The 17,312-nt window shown below is 38.5% G+C and overlaps 3 protein-coding genes across 5 annotated transcripts; 2 read left to right on the forward strand and 1 right to left on the reverse strand.

The window, feature by feature from the left end:
* Positions 1 to 806: 806 nt before the first annotated feature.
* LOC110886433 (peroxisomal (S)-2-hydroxy-acid oxidase GLO4) lies at positions 807 to 17,282 on the forward strand. 3 transcript variants are annotated; one of them, XM_022134219.2, is made up of 12 exons: positions 807 to 936; positions 13,145 to 13,301; positions 13,393 to 13,517; positions 15,013 to 15,059; positions 15,152 to 15,229; positions 15,309 to 15,433; positions 15,973 to 16,030; positions 16,107 to 16,169; positions 16,510 to 16,579; positions 16,663 to 16,763; positions 16,845 to 16,949; positions 17,036 to 17,282. In XM_022134219.2, the coding sequence occupies exons 2-12, from the start codon at positions 13,159 to 13,161 to the stop codon at positions 17,213 to 17,215; spliced, it is 1,095 nt and encodes a 364-aa protein (XP_021989911.1). In that variant the 5' UTR covers positions 807 to 936; positions 13,145 to 13,158; the 3' UTR covers positions 17,216 to 17,282. The 3 variants fall into 3 exon arrangements, with proteins under 3 accessions (XP_021989911.1, XP_021989912.1, XP_035834668.1); XM_022134220.2 differs by lacking the exon at positions 807 to 936 and adding an exon at positions 12,789 to 12,895; XM_035978775.1 differs by lacking the exon at positions 807 to 936 and adding an exon at positions 12,866 to 12,904.
* On the forward strand, positions 841 to 4,683 carry LOC110886432 (peroxisomal (S)-2-hydroxy-acid oxidase GLO4). Its single transcript, XM_022134218.2, has 12 exons — positions 841 to 936; positions 1,362 to 1,518; positions 1,610 to 1,734; positions 2,483 to 2,529; positions 2,611 to 2,688; positions 2,762 to 2,886; positions 2,964 to 3,021; positions 3,107 to 3,169; positions 3,797 to 3,866; positions 3,930 to 4,030; positions 4,118 to 4,222; positions 4,320 to 4,683. Exons 2-12 carry the CDS (start codon positions 1,376 to 1,378, stop codon positions 4,500 to 4,502), a joined length of 1,098 nt encoding a protein of 365 aa, XP_021989910.1. The 5' UTR covers positions 841 to 936; positions 1,362 to 1,375; the 3' UTR covers positions 4,503 to 4,683.
* LOC110883233 lies at positions 8,624 to 10,318 on the reverse strand. The gene has a single exon (XM_022131041.1). The coding sequence runs from the start codon at positions 10,316 to 10,318 to the stop codon at positions 8,624 to 8,626; it is 1,695 nt and encodes a 564-aa protein (XP_021986733.1).
* Positions 17,283 to 17,312: the final 30 nt, after the last annotated feature.

The raw sequence follows: 17,312 nt of genomic DNA on the forward strand, positions 1-17,312 counted from the left end.
GGCTTGATGCAAAACTACTATTGAGCCGAGAGTCTCACTGGAAGCAGCCTCTCTATTCCTACGGGTAGAGCCGTAGAGGTAAGGCTGTCTACATCTTACCCTCCTGAGACTCTACCTTAGCTTTGCTATTGGTGAGATTTACTGAGTATGATGATGATGATAATGAAATTGTTTGTTTGAATTGTGATATTTAATAAATAAAGTTAGCCAAATAATTTTCACACAAAATTTGTCATATATATATTTAGTTAATATAGTGATTATACACTAATTTTAAATAGCGAAACTCTAAGTCACCGATTTGTGTTACTCTACCACCTTGATTACATAAAAATGATATTCATTAACGATTTCTACTATAATTGTGTTACTCTACCACCTCCCTAGAAAATAATATTGATCCTTGATTATTATGTTTATTCGTGTTACACTACCATCGCCGATAACCCAGAAACAGAAAGTCAAGGGAATGATCGAATAATCGATGACCACAAGTAAAGATAAGATTTCCATAATTAGCAAGAACTCTCTCTTATTAACGTTGCATTATATTATTAACATGGGTCGATAAAGGTTTGAACAATATGTACAGTATAACCTATAATAATAAAATAGACGATAAATGGAATTTGAGAATAAAGCTTCCAGTTGCGTACATATTATTAACCTTTGGTCACATGTAACACACGGAAATATAAGTGATGACCATGTATAAAAATCACATGAAAAGGGTTGATAAAAGGGATGACCATATAGTCATATACATGTAAAATCATATGAAAAATGTTGAACCAATGACATGATTTGTACCATCACATGTTGACTCATTTGGCTGATTCTCCTATGTGGGCCCACTAAATATTTCACCAAAACGAAAGTCTCCAACTTTTGCACACAAGGCCCTGACCCTCACTTATCCTCTTCTGCAGATCAAAGGTATGATTTTTATGTTATATTCTTGACTATCTTAATTATAATCCAATTCATCATCATGTTAACTAGTTTAGTTAGTCTTGATTTTAGGGTTCTAGACATGCAACATCACTTCCTAACTGTCCACAGTTTCATTTCTAAATTGGCCCATCACACTTTCAAATTTCTTGACTTCTGAAATTTTATTACTTTGGCTTCTTCTTTAAAAGTGAAGCCTTTAATCTTTGTTTTCACTATAATTTGTAAAATTTGAGGATTGATGTTAGAATCCTATTAACCAACTAGTGAGACGGTCTCACTGAGCCGCCACTAGGGGCTCAGCCCCTTGGACCCCGCGTAGATGCATATCGTGCACATACGGCTCAAACTGAACCCGAAATATTTAATGATGATAAAAAAGCTTAACTAATCCTAATTCTTGATACCACAAACAATAGTGAGAATGGGTGATGAACCAGTGAATGTGAAGGAATATCAAGAACTGGCAAAACAGGCCCTTCCAAAAATGTATTATGACTTCTTTGCTGGCGGATCCGAGGATCAACACACACTCAAAGAAAATGTTGAAGCATTTCAACGAATTACGTAATACATTAACTTTATATTTCATTGATTACAGTTTTGTTATAACTTATCACATATATTAATTATCTTTATGACAACATTCTAAAAACAGTCTTCGGCCGAGAATTCTTGTGGATGTGAGCAAAATAGACATGTCAACAACCATATTGGGTTACAAAACTTCAGCACCAATTATGATTGCTCCAACTTCTTTGCACCAGTTGGCACATCCTCAAGGTAGGAATTTCTTAATTATCAGATTTCTTAAATTTATCGAGTACGCCCCGCTTGAGGTATGCGCATATAATGTATATATGTGTGGGCCCTTGGGGGGGGGGGGCAAAAGTGAAAGTGCACTAATTTTAACGTTATTTTACTAATTTCGTGAAAATAACGTTAAAAAGCAAGAGACGGTTAATCATGCATCATGTGGTGGCGTTGATAGCCGAAAGACAAGGGGGTACATGCACTAATCGGTAGTTGTCTCAATTGCTGAGTGTTATGTGCCTTATGTCCAAGGATTGATGCAAAACTACTATCGAGCCGGGGGTCTCACTGGAAGCAGCCTCTCTATTCCTACGGAGTAGAGGTAAGGTTGTCTACATCTTACCCTCCTCAGACCCTACCTTAGCTTTGCTATCAGTGGGATTTACTGAGTATGATGTTGATGATGATCGAGTATTTTGTGCAAAAACAAAAAAATAAAAAAAAATATTACTATGTGATAAGCTAAACAGATTGGGGTTTTATGTAGGTATTTAAAAGATCAGGTTCTACAGGTTAACTTTAATTATTTCATATGAATTTGTATTTTTTTAGTGTAAATTTGTAACTTTAGAGTAAAATATGCAAAGAAAACTTACTAAAAAGTTAAAATATGCTAAACACGTCATGTTGGAGTTCATGTGTATGACACGATTTACCAACCCACTAACATGGCCCATTTAAAACCCCTTATTTTGTGATTATTGATTATATTTTTCAGGAGAGATCTTGACCGCCAAAGCAGCGGCTGCATGTAATGTCATAATGGTAATTTGATTGCTACAACTGCAGCTTACTAAATTATTTGTGTTAGTTTATCTTATATTTCTTTTTTCTGTTCTGCTGCAGGGGTTGTCTTTCTCGTCTACATGCACAATTGAGGAAGTTGCTTCCAGTTGCAATGCTGTTCGATTCTTTCAGTTATATGTATGCAACTGTTACATTCCAAATCAAGTTTTTAATTTTAGTGTGAAACATTATATTATTTTGGTATTGTTAGATGTACAAGAGGCGGGAAATATCGGCTTTGATGGTGAAGAGAGCTGAAATAAATGGATTCAAAGCTATTCTTCTTACTGTTGATAGTCCTAAACTCGGTCGTAGGGAGGCTGATATAAAAAACAAGTAAAACAAGGCGTAAAATAGTGTCAATTTTTATTCTTTTTCTAGATAAATAATTAAACTCTTAACATTTTATGTAGAATGATTGCACCCCAGCTGAAGAATTTTGAAGGTCTTGTGTCAACTGAAGTTCATGATGCAAGTGAAATCACTGCCGTTTTGTTGGTTTTTTAACCTCTTTGTTATGCATATATTTTAATGAAACACTACATGTTGAATGTAGAGTGAGGGTTCAAATCTTGAAGCTTATGCATCTAGGACCTTGGATCCTTCTTTTTCTTGGAAGGTATAATTAAAGTATCTAATTTACATCTAATAATAGCTTTTTATGGTTTACTAAAAGTAGTTGCATCTTATTTAGGGCTGCAAACGAACCAAACGTTCGGCGAACAGTTCGTGAACCGTTCGGCGAGAAGTTCGTTTGTGTTCGTTTGTTTATTAAACAAACGAACACAAACAAGAAATTTGTTCGTTTAGTTAAATGAACAAACATGAACAAAGGTCGCGTTCGTCCGTTTATGTTCGTGAACGTGTTCATTTGTGTTCGATAGTTTATTAGTGTTTTTAGTTTTTATATTTATTTAAATACTTCAAAAATTCCAACAAATTAAATATCTAATAAGTGTTAGTGTATTATATATTATGTTCATGAACGATTGTTTGTGTTCGCTTGTTTCCATTTGTGTTCATGAACATTAGTTTGTGCTCATTTGTGTTCATTAACATTCATCGCCTAAAATTAACAAACAAACAAATACGGAAAAGTTCATTTCCTTAACAAACAAACACAAACATAAAATCTCGTTCGATAAGTGTTCGTGAACACATATATTTTTTAACAAACGAACACGAACAAGGTCTTGTTCGTGTTCGTGCGGTTCATTTGCAGCCCTAATCTTTATTTGTTTTGCAGGACATTGCATGGTTAAAGTCCATTACAAACTTGCCAATTTTGATAAAGGGTGTACTCACTCGCGAGGATGGTAAGACGCGTTTCAATTTAAACCCGGTTTAACCCGTAATCTAAGCCTTATGTTTCTTGACAGTCATTAAGGCTATGGAAATAGGAGTTGAAGGAGTTATAGTGTCTAATCATGGAGCTCGCCAGCTAGATTATGTTCCGGCCACCATTGATGCTCTAGAAGAAGTAATTATCCATAAGTAATCATATCTTTTAACAAAATCCGAATTCGCATACCATCTTTTGTTAAGAATTTATTGGGCTTGCTTGCAGGTGGTACTTGCAGTTCAAGGAAGAATACCGGTTCTCTTTGATGGAGGAATACGACGAGGAACAGATGTGTTTAAAGCTTTAGCTCTTGGTGCACAAGCTGTTATGGTAATTTTAATTTTCACTTATATATGGAATAAACACTCTCAACATTTAGGTGATTTCTTATAGTTATATGAGATTGATATAATATATAATATTGCAGGTTGGGCGACCGATTGTGTTTGGATTGGCGGCAAAGGGTGAGTATGGAGTTAAAAGAGTGATTGAAATGTTGAAGGATGAACTTGAGCTCACAATGGCTCTTTCTGGCTGCCCCACTCTTAATGATATTACCAGAAATCATGTCAGAACGCAGATCGATGATGATCGCCATTGTAGATTGTAGTTTAAAACAATCTTATCGAGAATCATTTGATAAGGATATACTTGATGAATAAGTTGTTACAGATCCAATGCTATATATTGATCTTAAATTTTCATAACACAAGAGTGGTAGTCGGGGAGCATTCGGGGTGTGTTGCTATTAGAATTGTAATGCTTCTTCATCTATGTTGTTGATTAACTTACTCTTTATCAATGTTTCCTGCTTCTCATCTCAAAGAGCTTCTTGGCTTTTAGAAGACATTGAGCCAACATTGTTATATGATTAATGAACCGGTGTGTGGATGAAGAGGGTTTAAGAGTTTAAGCAGTAGATCCGGTGAAAATTAGCCCTGAAATTAGGTGGCTTGAAGATAAGTTTTGCACACTTTACTAGCTAATATCTTTTTATCTAATAAATGGGGGTTCAAATTCACCCAATCTAAAACAATAATTTATAAAAGATGATGTCAATTCTTAAATCCACGAGTTCATGACAATCATTATTTAGAGAAAGCCTATGATAGTTTTGAACCAAACATAATAAATACCTTATTATTATTATTTTGGCAAATTAGATTTAAATAATCCCAACTCATTGTTATTGGCTAATAATAATCCCAACTCATTTAATCACCAATAATAATCCCAACTATTCACTTTTGTTTGTAAAATACTCCCAGTTAAAAAAACACTAACTAGGTTAAAAAATTGCTGATGTGGCATGCCACGTCACCTGCCACATCAGTTGCCACGTCATCAAAAATGCCACGTAGACAGCCACGTCATCAAAAAATGCCATATCAACTGCCACGTCAGCAAATTTGCTGATGTGGCATGCCACGTCAGCAATTTTTTAACCTAGTTAGTGTTTTTTTAACTGGGAGTATTTTACAAACAAAAGTGAATAGTTGAGATTATTATTGGTGATTAAATGTGTTGGGATTATTATTGTCCAATAACAGTGAGTTGGGATTATTTAAATCCAATTTGCCTATTATTTTTGCTTACAGAGATGGAGAATTCAAGCAGAGGCAAATGATGAGGTGTAGAAGCTTTTGAATTCTGAGATATTACCTTCACAACAGGTTTCATCAGATATATAATAGTTCAAATTTGATCAACAAGATTCTCATATTTGTTCGATTTCATGTTACAAATGAGAATCTGAGGGTCTGATATGATTCATCTTGTATAAAACTTTACAAATTCCCGTTTAAGCGTTAGATTTCATATTATTAATGTGAATCTAAAACTAAAATTAAAATTATATTATAAGTGTAAGGATCAAATAGTAAGTTTATTTTGACTACGAATGATAGTAATCGATAGGATTAGGACATGTGACAAAATTTAAAATAAAGAGAAATGGTATTTTAGTCAATCTTATCCTTTTCTTTTTCCTTCTTCTTCCCAGTAACATCAAAACCCACCATTTTCAAAACCCACAATCTTCAACCATTTCTTCACTTTCTATCTCAATAATCACTACATTATAGTGCGATTTTCGTCACCAATCAATGATTCAAACACCTGATCAACGTGTTTTTCAGCCTTTTTGAAGAAAACCCAGTTTAATTTCATACAAAATCTCGTTTTTTCCGGTGATTTTGTGTAATGATCAAACTAAAGGAAATTGTAATCAACAACAACTGGGCAGAAGGCTTAGGATTTCATTGAAATTTTGAGAGAAATTGGGGTGGGAAATAGAACAGAGTACAGAATGGGATGGGAGAAAAAGATGAGATCACTGAGATCTAACAAACTTGCCTACCTCATGATCACACAATAATTACATTAAATAGAAAGACAACAGAATTCTGTTAGACTCCTGCTGATGTGGCGATCATGGTGTAATCTCGAAACTTCTTGGGTTGAGTCCTAACTCTTTCACTCTTCCTTAATGGGCCTGGATCTATAAGATGGGCTGTGTTACTATTGGGCTGGTCCGTTGGGCTCATAACAATACCGCCCCCATTAGCACCCACCTTGTCCTCAAGGGGAAAATTGGGAAACTGTTGTTGCAGCTCAGTATCATCCTCCCAGGTGGCTTCCTCTTTAGACAGACTCTCCCATTGGATAAGGCTTTGTTTGACCAGCTGAGTGCCTTTATAAATTGTCCTAGATTGCAGGACAGTTTGGGCCGAAAAATAATAGTTGAAGTGGTGTCTACCAAGTGTAAAGGAGTGATTTGGTTAACCGGCTTGCCAACACATTTACGAAGCAGAGAGACGTGAAAGATGGAATGTATCTTAGCCGTATCTGGTAAGTCCAGTTTATAGGCGACCGTTCCAATTCTGGCCAGGATACGATAAGGACCAAAGTATCGATGGCCAAGCTTGTGATGACGTTGTAAGCGGGCAGACCCTTGGCGGTACGGTTGCAACTTAACAAACACCCAATCTCCTACCGAAAATTGCACATCACGACGATGTTTATCAGCAGCCGCCTTCATTCGGGATTGAGCTTTCGAAAGATTTGTTTTTAATAAAGCCAAAACATTGTCACGTTCCAAAAACTGATCCTCCAAAGCAACATTAGTGGAGGAACCGCGAAGATATCGAGTGAGAGTAGGGGGCTTGCGGCCATAGAGAATCTCAAACGGTGTCATTTGGGAAGAAGTTTGGTATGAAGTATTATACCAAAATTCAGCCCAAGGCAAAAACTGCAGCCACTTTTGGGGATGATCTACCACGTAGCAACGAAGATACATTTCCAAACAACGGTTAAGCGCTTCGGATTGTCCATCCGATTGAGGGTGGTACGCAGTACTAAATTTGAGAGTGGTACCGTTGGCCCGATGCATCTCTTTCCAAAATTCAGTCATAAAACGTGCATCCCGATCTGTGACAATGGTTAAAGGAACACCATGTAGTAGCACGATTTCAGTAACAAATGCAGTGGCCACCATAAAACTGTTAAAGGTGGAGGGTAAGGCGATGAAGTGCCCATACTTGGATAACCGGTCAACCACCACTATAATGACGGTCTTTCCGTGGGAGTTCGGTAAACAAGTAATGAAGTCTAAGGCAATATCTTCGAACACTGCCTGGGGAATAGGAAGAGGTTGTAGTAACCCCCCTGGTGACAAAAAAGATGGTTTAGTTTGCTGGCATATTTGACATTGAGCGACGAAATCCTTAACGGCAGCTTTCATTTGCTTCTAATAGAAAGTGGCAGCAAGGCGTTGATAAGTACGTGTTACCCCCGAGTGGCCCCCAAAGACGGAAGCATGAAATTCGATCAATAATTGGTGACGCAGGGCCTGGTTATTAGGGACCATTAAGCGCCCCTTAAAGAACAAGAACCCGTCTTTCAGCGAGTAATCAGGAAGAGCATTGGGATCAGCAGTGTAACGGGTCAAAAGGGCTGTTAAATCGGGATGAGTTTGCACCGCAGCATGTAGCTTTGCTAAGAGAGTAGGAACTGGTGCTGAAAGAGCCAGCAAATGACCAGCGGAAATGCGTGAAAGAGCGTCAGCAGCTCCATTTTGAGTCCCCGGGCGATAGACAATATCAAAGTCGAATCCCAATAGTTTACCCAACCATTTTTGTTGTTCGGGTGTCTGAATTACCTGATCTTGGAGACGTTTTAATGACTGCTGGTCTGTGATGATCGTGAAGCAATGACCAAGCAAATATTGCCTCCATTTAGCGATCGCTTGTGTTATTGCATACATCTCGCGGTGATAAGTGGAAGCTTGCTGCATGCGGGACACAATTTCTTACTAAAGTATGTCAAGGGATGTTTGTTTTGGGACAAAACAGCCCCGATACCCGAACCCAACGCATCCATTTCAATGGTAAATGATTTAGAAAAATCAGGAAGACGTAAAATTGGTGTAGAGCTGAGCAGATTCTTTAATTTTGTGAAAGCTTGAAGTTGTGTGTCGGTCCATATAAAGGCATCTTTGCGCAAAAGATCAGTTAACGGGCCGGCAATCGAAGCATAATTTTTAATGAAGCGTCGGTAGTATCCGGTAAGACCCAAGAAACTGCGAACTTGCTTGACATTCTGAGGAACCGGCCATTGTTGAATTGTGCTTATTTTGTCTGGATCCACAGCCACCCCATGAGAAGAAATTACGTGACCCAAATATGCCACCTGAGTTTGCCCAAAGATGAACTTAGAAAGTTTAGCCACCAACTAATTATCTAGAAGCAACTGTAGTGTAAGAGTGAGATGATGCAAGTGGTCAGCCCAAGTCTTACTATATATTAAAATGTCATCAAAGAAGACCAATATAAAGCGTCGTAAAAACGGTCGAAAAACATCATTCATGAGCCGTTGAAATGTGGACGGGGCGTTTGTAAGCCCGAAGGGCATGACCAAAAATTCATAGTGCCCGTCATGGGTGCGAAACGCGGTCTTCATAGCGTCGCCTTGGGCAATGCGAATCTGATGATACCCAGCCAATAAATCAAGCTTAGAAAAGTATTGCGCATCATGGAGCTCATCAAATAGTTCGTCAATAGACGGAATAGGAAAGCGATCCCGAACCGTGATAGAATTTAAGGCACGGTAGTCCACACAAAACCGCCACGTGCCATCCTTTTTGCGAACCAATAAAACCAGAGACGAGAAGGCACTAGTGCTAGGACGAATTATTCCTTGAGTGAGCATCTCTTGGACCAACCGTTCGATTTCTTGCTTTTGAAAATGAGGGTACCGATACGGTCGAACGGACACGGGGTTGCTAGCCGGTAATAATTCAATATGATGGTTTTGGGAACAGGTGGGTGGCAGCCCAATAGGAGCAGTGAAAACAACAGCAAACTTAGTTAGAATAGTTTGCAAGTCTGGTGGATAAACAGGCGGCTTTGACTCTGGTGGTAATAGGGTCAAGTGAAATAACTGAGCAATACCATCCGAATGGATTAAGTGCCGAAACCCATGAAATTGGATTGCCTGAGCGATGGTGACGTCCCATTGCCATATCACTTGTTTACCATTTAGCGAAAATTCAAAAACTGAAGTTGAATAATCTGTGATTACCGGACCAAGTGTGGCTAACCAAGAGACTCCGAGAACCATATCACAACCCTGTAACGGTAAGACATAAAAATCCACCACAATCGGGTGGCCCTGAATAACCAATTCCACTGTCTTAGCCAACCCTGAACAAGGAAGCCGTTCGCCACTGCCGACCAAAACCGAAAATGGTTCGACGGCCTCGATGGTGAAATTAAGGAATGCGGCAATCCGAGTTTGTACAAAACAGTGTGTACTTCCCCCGTCGAAGAGGACCTGAACCTCCTTCCCCTGAACCAAACCCGTAAAACGCAACGTAGTGGCAGAACAACCCCCCGATAAAGCATTATAGGAAATAGTTGATTGTGTTTTAACTTCATCGAGTTGGAGTTTTTCAGCTAGTAAAGAATCTGTACCTTCAGAAGACGGAGAATCCGGTGAACCACCCGGATATGGGGAATCATCATCGAAGAAAAGGAGTTGTGGCGTTGTTTTGCATTTATGGTCCCAGGTATACTTTTCATTGCGTCGGTAACACAACCCCTGGGAGCGTTTCTGGGCGATTTCATTGGGCGTCAAGCGGCGGAATCCTACCTTTGCTGTAGAAGCAGTGAAGGTGGAGGGTTTACTGGGAATTGACGGGTTAGTCGGCGATTCAGAAGGTGATATTTTGGGAGTGGGTAATAAGGGTTTAGAAGAGCCCAAGGAAACCCGACCCAATCCACGTTCATGCAATTGGGCATTATCCATTGCATCTTCGAGTGTAGTGGGCTGATGGTAGATAGCGGACTGCTTGATAGCGGACTGCTTGATATCAGATCGGAGACCCGAAATCCAACAACTGACGAGAAATTCCACCGGCAAGGGCATGGTACGATTCGAAATAGCTTCAAATCTGGAACGATAATCAGCGACAGATGAGGTTTGTTGCAGTTTAGCGAGCAAACCTTCTGGTTCTTCAAAATCAGTGGAACGAAAGCGTTTAAGGAGAGCGACGGTGAACGCCTCCCATGAACAACTCAGATCGGAAGGATTTCCATAAGATCAAACAATAATGTCGCATAGATCTATACATATTCATGGTTAAAAGGATTGAAAGATGGTTTTCCAACCTTCTTTCAACTCTTTTACGCTCAATGCACTCGAAACCGATAGAATCGGAGCTCGTTCTGATCTTCCACTCTTTCTAGTGATTAGTCGGTTCAAGATCCGGTTTCTATCAGAGAGACAACCGATTTCGGGTTAAACATGAACAACCGTCTCGAACAGGTTAACTGATTAGACTAGGGTGATTCCTGTCCGATCGGGTCACTTAGGTCAAGATGGGGTTTCTGTTGTTTAGCACGTTATCACACCGTCTCGAGAAAACCGCAAACTTACAAAACAAACAAGTGTCAAGACGATCAGGTCGCCGAAACGGATTGCCGTCCGATCGGATTGCCATCCGATCGGATTGCCACCCGATCAGACAACCGTCCGATCGGCTTGCACTTGGCCCCACCCTTAAACATTATTTCAACCTTTCCAAAGTTTTGAACGTCGAACGGATTGCCGTCTGATCGGATTGTCACCCGATCGAACGACCATCCGACCCTGTGATGTTTTGAACTTCAAACACTTAAACAATTTTCAACATGTTCAATACGGATTGCCACCCGATCGGATTGCAATACGATCGAGTGACAAACTGTTGTGAACTTGTTCTCACTAAGTGTCCAACCTATCGGATCGTCACAGGATCGAACAGTCGTTCGATCGATCGACCTGAAGGGTAGTGATACTTCTCTGTTTTCTAAATACTACAACGAAAACTTCAAAAGTCAAACCATCATACACAAACACATCTTCACCAAACGAGGTGACAATCCAATTGAATGGCCATCCGATCGGATGACCATCCGAACAGATTGCCACCCGAGCGACTGGCCATCCGATCGGATTGCCATCCGACTCTTGGTTCACCGCCACCGTTTGACGCACTATTCAACGCTTACGTTATCAATCTGTAATCAGGCTAATCTCAGACGCGCTCCCTTCAATCCAACCAAGTTGTGTTTACTTGTTGAACACCGACGGTGAGTATACTCGAATCCCTTTTTATCGCATTTTGGGTGTAACATACGTTTCTATCAAATCAAATTTATCAAAACGAATTATTCAATCAAATTGTTTATCACTTGCGAATAACTGTCAAGCATATTTACACGTGATGCTAGTTACATATGTGTTAGGACTTATACTCGCAAGGTCCCGCCTTAACTAGTATAGTACTATAGTACCCGACGGGGTCTAGTTAGGATGAATAGCAATCGCAATCGCAGCTCGAGAGACTTAGCTGGTAGTATTTGTCTTGTATGCACGTATGTTGAGGTATCTCGTTTATGTATTTGGTAATTCGCAGCACTATTAACTATTTACGCTACACTATCCAAAACTTGTATACTCGCCAATACTTTTGTACTGACATTGTTTTAACGTATGTTGTAGGTTTAGTCGCAGTCTACATCAAATCGAGCTAGGAAGTCTAGAAACTCACCTAAAATCTAGGTTGTCGGATTTGTATTGTTTGGGAGAACATGAAATTCGTGACAGCTTATGTGATTGTAACTATTTATTAGTATGGGATAATGAACGGATTAAATACTGTCGCAATATAGTTGTTATGGATTCTCTTGAGCAATCTGATTCGCCTAGTGTCGTGCCCCGATGATTCCGCCAAGTATATGGAGGAGTTGGCCGTGGACGCATCAGCTTTGTCGGACACGTGTAAGCTCCTCATTCATGGACTCTTTTGGTAATGGTGATTGGTCAAGTGACATTCTTATAATTTTCCCTAATAATAATATTATTGGTGATACGGGTGCATTTCATGAGTTTATTAAGAAGTCATTACATGTGGATGTTAGTAGAGCACAATTAGTTGATAAGATTAGGAGGTTGAAGAAGAAGTATGTGAATAATGTTAGTAAAGAGATGGCCGTGGTGGTGGTGGTGTGAAGGGGGGGGGGGGGGGGTAGATGGTGGTGGTGATTGAAGGTGGAGATGGTAATAGTGGTGTGGAGTGGGAAAGATGAAGTGGGTAGGGTGGGTGGTGGGTTTCATATAAATTGTAAAATATTAATTATATTTTTTTTAATTTTTTAGTTATTAATTTGATAATAAGGGTATTTTTGTCATTTCACACACACCTAACACTAAAAACTAACCCCCATCCACGCCAGGAACTATACGAGAACGAAATTCAAAAACTTAGGGACTATAGGTGTAATTTTAGAAAGTTAAGACCAAAATGAGCATTTTTGTCTTTTTGTAAATATCTTATCCGAAGTTGACTCATTTGGGCCCACTAAAACTTTCCTCAAAACAAAACTCCACTCCCACTCACAAGTCACAAGGCCCTGATCCTCAAATAGCCTTACTCTCCACTCAGATCTATACCATTTAAAGGTATGTAATGTATGTATATTCTTGATTATTATGTCCAATCCATTTATGAATTTTTATTATGCTTTCTTAATGGGCTATATTGCAATAAACGGCTTCATTTCTAAATAAACTTTAAAAGTCCTCATGTTTACAAGAAAAAATGTCTAGTTTCATGATTTGCTCTTGCATTGCATACCAGCTCAAACTGACCCAGAAATCTGTCAGTTATAATACAATGCTTAACTAATCCCATAACTTTTTTTATACCAGAAACAAAAGTGAGAATGGGTGATGAACCAGTCAATGTGAAGGAGTATCAAGAACTGGCAAAACAGGCCCTTCCAAAAATGTATTATGACTTCTTTGCTGGCGGATCCGAGGATCAACACACACTCAAAGAAAATGTTGAAGCATTTCAACGAATTACGTAACACATTAACTTTATATTTCATTGATTACAGTTTTGTTATAACTTATCACATACATATATTATCTTTATGACAACATTCTATAAACAGTCTTCGGCCGAGAGTTCTTGTGGATGTGAGCAAAATAGACATGTCAACAACCATATTGGGTTACAAAACTTCAGCACCAATTATTGTTGCTCCAACTTCTTTGCATCAGTTGGCACATCCTCAAGGTAGAAAATTCATAAGCCATAGTTATCGATAGCGAATAGCGACAAATAGCGACAACGTACCTATATGCTACGTAGCGATAGCGATGAAATAGCGCCCGCTATTTCGTGTTTAGCGATAAGGTAGTTAAAAATTTAAGAAATAAAACATAGCTATCTACATAACTTTTTTTTATATATAAAGTTAGTTTTATACCTTTTATGTGTAAATTTATAGGTTTAAGGACCAAATCTAAGCTAGTAAAAATAGGGGGGGTTAAATGTTAAAATACACAAACCAATTTTACCCACTTTTTATGTAAATTTTACAAGTTTTAATGACTAAATGTAACCTAATAAAAAATAGAGGGGTTAAATGTTAAAATCCATAAAGTTATCTAACCCTAGAAAGGCTCAGACACGACAAAAACAAAAAAGGCAGCCGCTCAGCCACTCTCTCTTCTTCTTCTTCTTCATAGTTTCCGGCAGAAATTGCAGGTTTCTGGCCGGAGCAACAAAAAAAAAACGCAGCCGCTCTTCTCTTCTTCTTCATAGTTTCCAGCAAGTTTCCGGCAGATTTCCGGCAAAAATTGCAGGTTTCCGGCAGAAATTGCAGGTTTCCGGCCGCTATTTTCACGCTATTCAGCGCTATACACCATATAGCGACCATGTCTCGCCTCGCCACGCTATTCGCGATAGCGGTCGCTATGGCCGCTATCGATAACTATGTCATAAGCGATAATATTCTTAAACTGATTGACTATTTAATGAAAAAAAACAAATAAAAAAAGAGAAAATTACGAAAATAGCCAAGACCAGGGTTGAATTACGAAAATAGCCACCTCATGCGTCCTTGGAGTGGCGCATCACGGATTCAAATGCGTTGGATGCGTCTGGAAGTCTTGGGATGCGTCTTTGGAGCGAAACCCAATAGAAAATGGACACGTGACGGCAGACTCCTCCAAGGGGTCAGGCAGACTCTTCCAAGGGGTCAGACAGGCTCTTCCAAAAGGTCAGGCAGACTCTTCCAAGGAGTCAGGCCTGACGCCTTGGATCTCACACTCGGAGGAGTCTGCTTGACTCATTGGAGAAGTCTGTCTGACCCCTTGGAGGAGTCTGTTTGACCCCTTGGAGGAGTCTGCCACCACGTGTCCATTTTCTATTGGGTTTCGCTCCAAAGACACATCCCATTGTTTCCAGACGCATCCCGCGCATTTGAATCCCTGATGCGCCACTCCAAGGACGCATGAGGTGGCTATTTACATTAAAGTATTCCTATGTGATTACCTAAACAGGATAAAAGATCAGGTTCTAGAGTTTAAAAAGAATCATTTCATATAAATTTGTTTTTTTTTTTGTTGTAAATTGCAACTTAGTAAAATATGCAAAAGAAAATTAGAAGATATTGTGTTAATCTGGTTGTGTCTGTGTCAACACGTGACGTGTCGGGGTTCATGTGTATGACACGATTTACAACTATTATTTCGTGTGTTTGTGATTATTGATTGTGTTTTTTCAGGAGAGATCTTGACCGCCAAAGCAGCGGCTGCATGTAATGTCATAATGGTAATTTTATAGCTACAACTCCAGCTTGCTAAATTTCTTGTTTTATTTAATTTAATCTTATTTTATTTTTCTTTTTTCTGTTGTGCTGCCAGGGGTTATCTTTCTCGTCTACATGCACAATTGAGGAAGTTGCTTCGAGTTGCAATGCTGTTCGATTCTTTCAGTTATATGTATGCAACTGTTACATTCCAAATCAAGTTTTTAATATTTGTGTGAAACTTTATATTATTTTGCATTTGTTTTAATTAGGTGTACAAGAGACGTGACATATCGGCTTTGATGGTTAAAAGAGCTGAAGCAAATGGATTCAAAGCGATTCTTCTTACTGTTGATACTCCTAAAATGGGTCATAGGGAGGCTGATATCAAAAACAAGTAAAAACATCGCGTAAAATAGTTTCGTTTTGGGTTAATACCATAAAAACCAATATATTTTTCGTTTTTCATGAAAAAAAATCCACAACCTAATTTTGGTATTTTTAAAGTCTAAAAATACACAAATAAATTAAATCATTGAACTCGTTTTTGTATATTAAAGTCTCTAAACGTGTCTCCAACGCACTAACTTTTTTTAATTGATTGTTTAACTCCTCAATTGATCAAAATAAGTTGGTTTAAATTTATTAATTTTTTTAAGTTGAATGCCATTTTTTCAAGTTTTGACAAATTTAATAGCGAACAAAGCATCATTTAAAAAAAATACATGTAAGTGTATTTTAGACAAGTTTAGAGACTTTAATATAAAAAAATATTTTGTGACTTTTTCATGTACTTTTTTACAAGTTGAGGGTCTTTAATATACCAAAATTATGTTTAGTAACTTTTTCGTGGCTTTTCATGGTATTGAACTTTTTTTTGATAATTTTAATTCTTTTTTTTTTTACAAATAATTAATCTAGCAACATTTTATGTAGAATGATTGCACCCCAATTGAAGAATTTTGAAGGTCTTATGTCAACTACAGTTGATAATGCAAGTGAAATCACTATCTTTTTGTTGGATTTTTGTTATGCATTTCTTTTAATGATCATTTACATGTGGTTTGTAGAGTGAGGGTTCAAATCTTGAAGCATTTACATCTAGCAGCCTTGATCCTTCTCTTTCTTGGAAGGTATAATAAATAATTACTTTTGACATCTCCTTGTTCTTCTACAACCATGATAATTCAATCTATGAGTCTTGACACAAAGTGGAAACAAATAAAATTATGGGCCCCGTTATCCGACATGGGCCCCGTAACTCCAGACGTAGCCTAAGTTATGCCCTTTTTAAGTTGGGCAGTTTGCCACACAATCCGGCCCATAGAGATGTTTTCGTCCATTACTTATGGGCCTCGTAAGTTATGCCCTTTTTAAGTTGAGTCCAAATATGAATCCGGCTATTGGATTAGTTTGGTATTATAATAGCCTTTATGGTTTGCTAGAAGTAGTTATAGCTGATTTGTTTTGCAGGATATTGCATGGTTAAAGTCCATTACGCAATTGCCGATTTTGATAAAGGGTGTGCTCACTCGCGAGGATGGTAAAGACCGATTTAACCGGTTTCTCATCCCACCCAACCTTTTCATCTTGTCATCTCTAATCTTAGTATGTGTTTCTTGGCAGTCATTAAGGCTATGGAAATAGGAGTTGAAGGAATTATAGCATCTAATCATGGAGGTCGCCAACTAGATTATGTACCAGCCGCCATTGATGCTCTTGAAGAAGTAGTTATCCACATAATCGTAATCACTTAACAAACCCAAATTCGCATATCGCCGTTTATTAAGAAAGTTATTGGGTTGCAGGTGGTCCTTGCAGTTCAAGGAAGAATACCAGTTCTCTTTGATGGGGGAATACGGCGAGGAACAGATGTATTCAAAGCTTTAGCTCTTGGTGCACAGGCCGTTATGGTAATTTCACCTACAAATGTTGCATAAAAACTTTAATCTTTAGTGATTTCTTATAATTATAGGTGACGATATAACTGATATTGCAGGTAGGGCGACCGGTTTTGTATGGGTTGGCGGCGAAGGGTGAGTATGGAGTTAAAAGAGTGATTGAAATGTTGAAGGATGAACTTGAGCTCACAATGGCTCTCTCTGGCTGCCCCACTCTCAATGATATTACCAGAAATCATGTCAGAACGCAGATCGATGATCACCATTCTAGATTGTAGTTTCAGATAATCTTATCGAGAATCATTTGATAATAATATCCTGGATGAATAAATTGTTATAGATCCATGATGTTATGTTAATCTTATAGATTATAGA

The sequence above is a fragment of the Helianthus annuus genome, chromosome 10, assembly GCF_002127325.2.
Source record: "Helianthus annuus cultivar XRQ/B chromosome 10, HanXRQr2.0-SUNRISE, whole genome shotgun sequence".
NCBI lineage: Eukaryota > Viridiplantae > Streptophyta > Magnoliopsida > Asterales > Asteraceae > Helianthus > Helianthus annuus.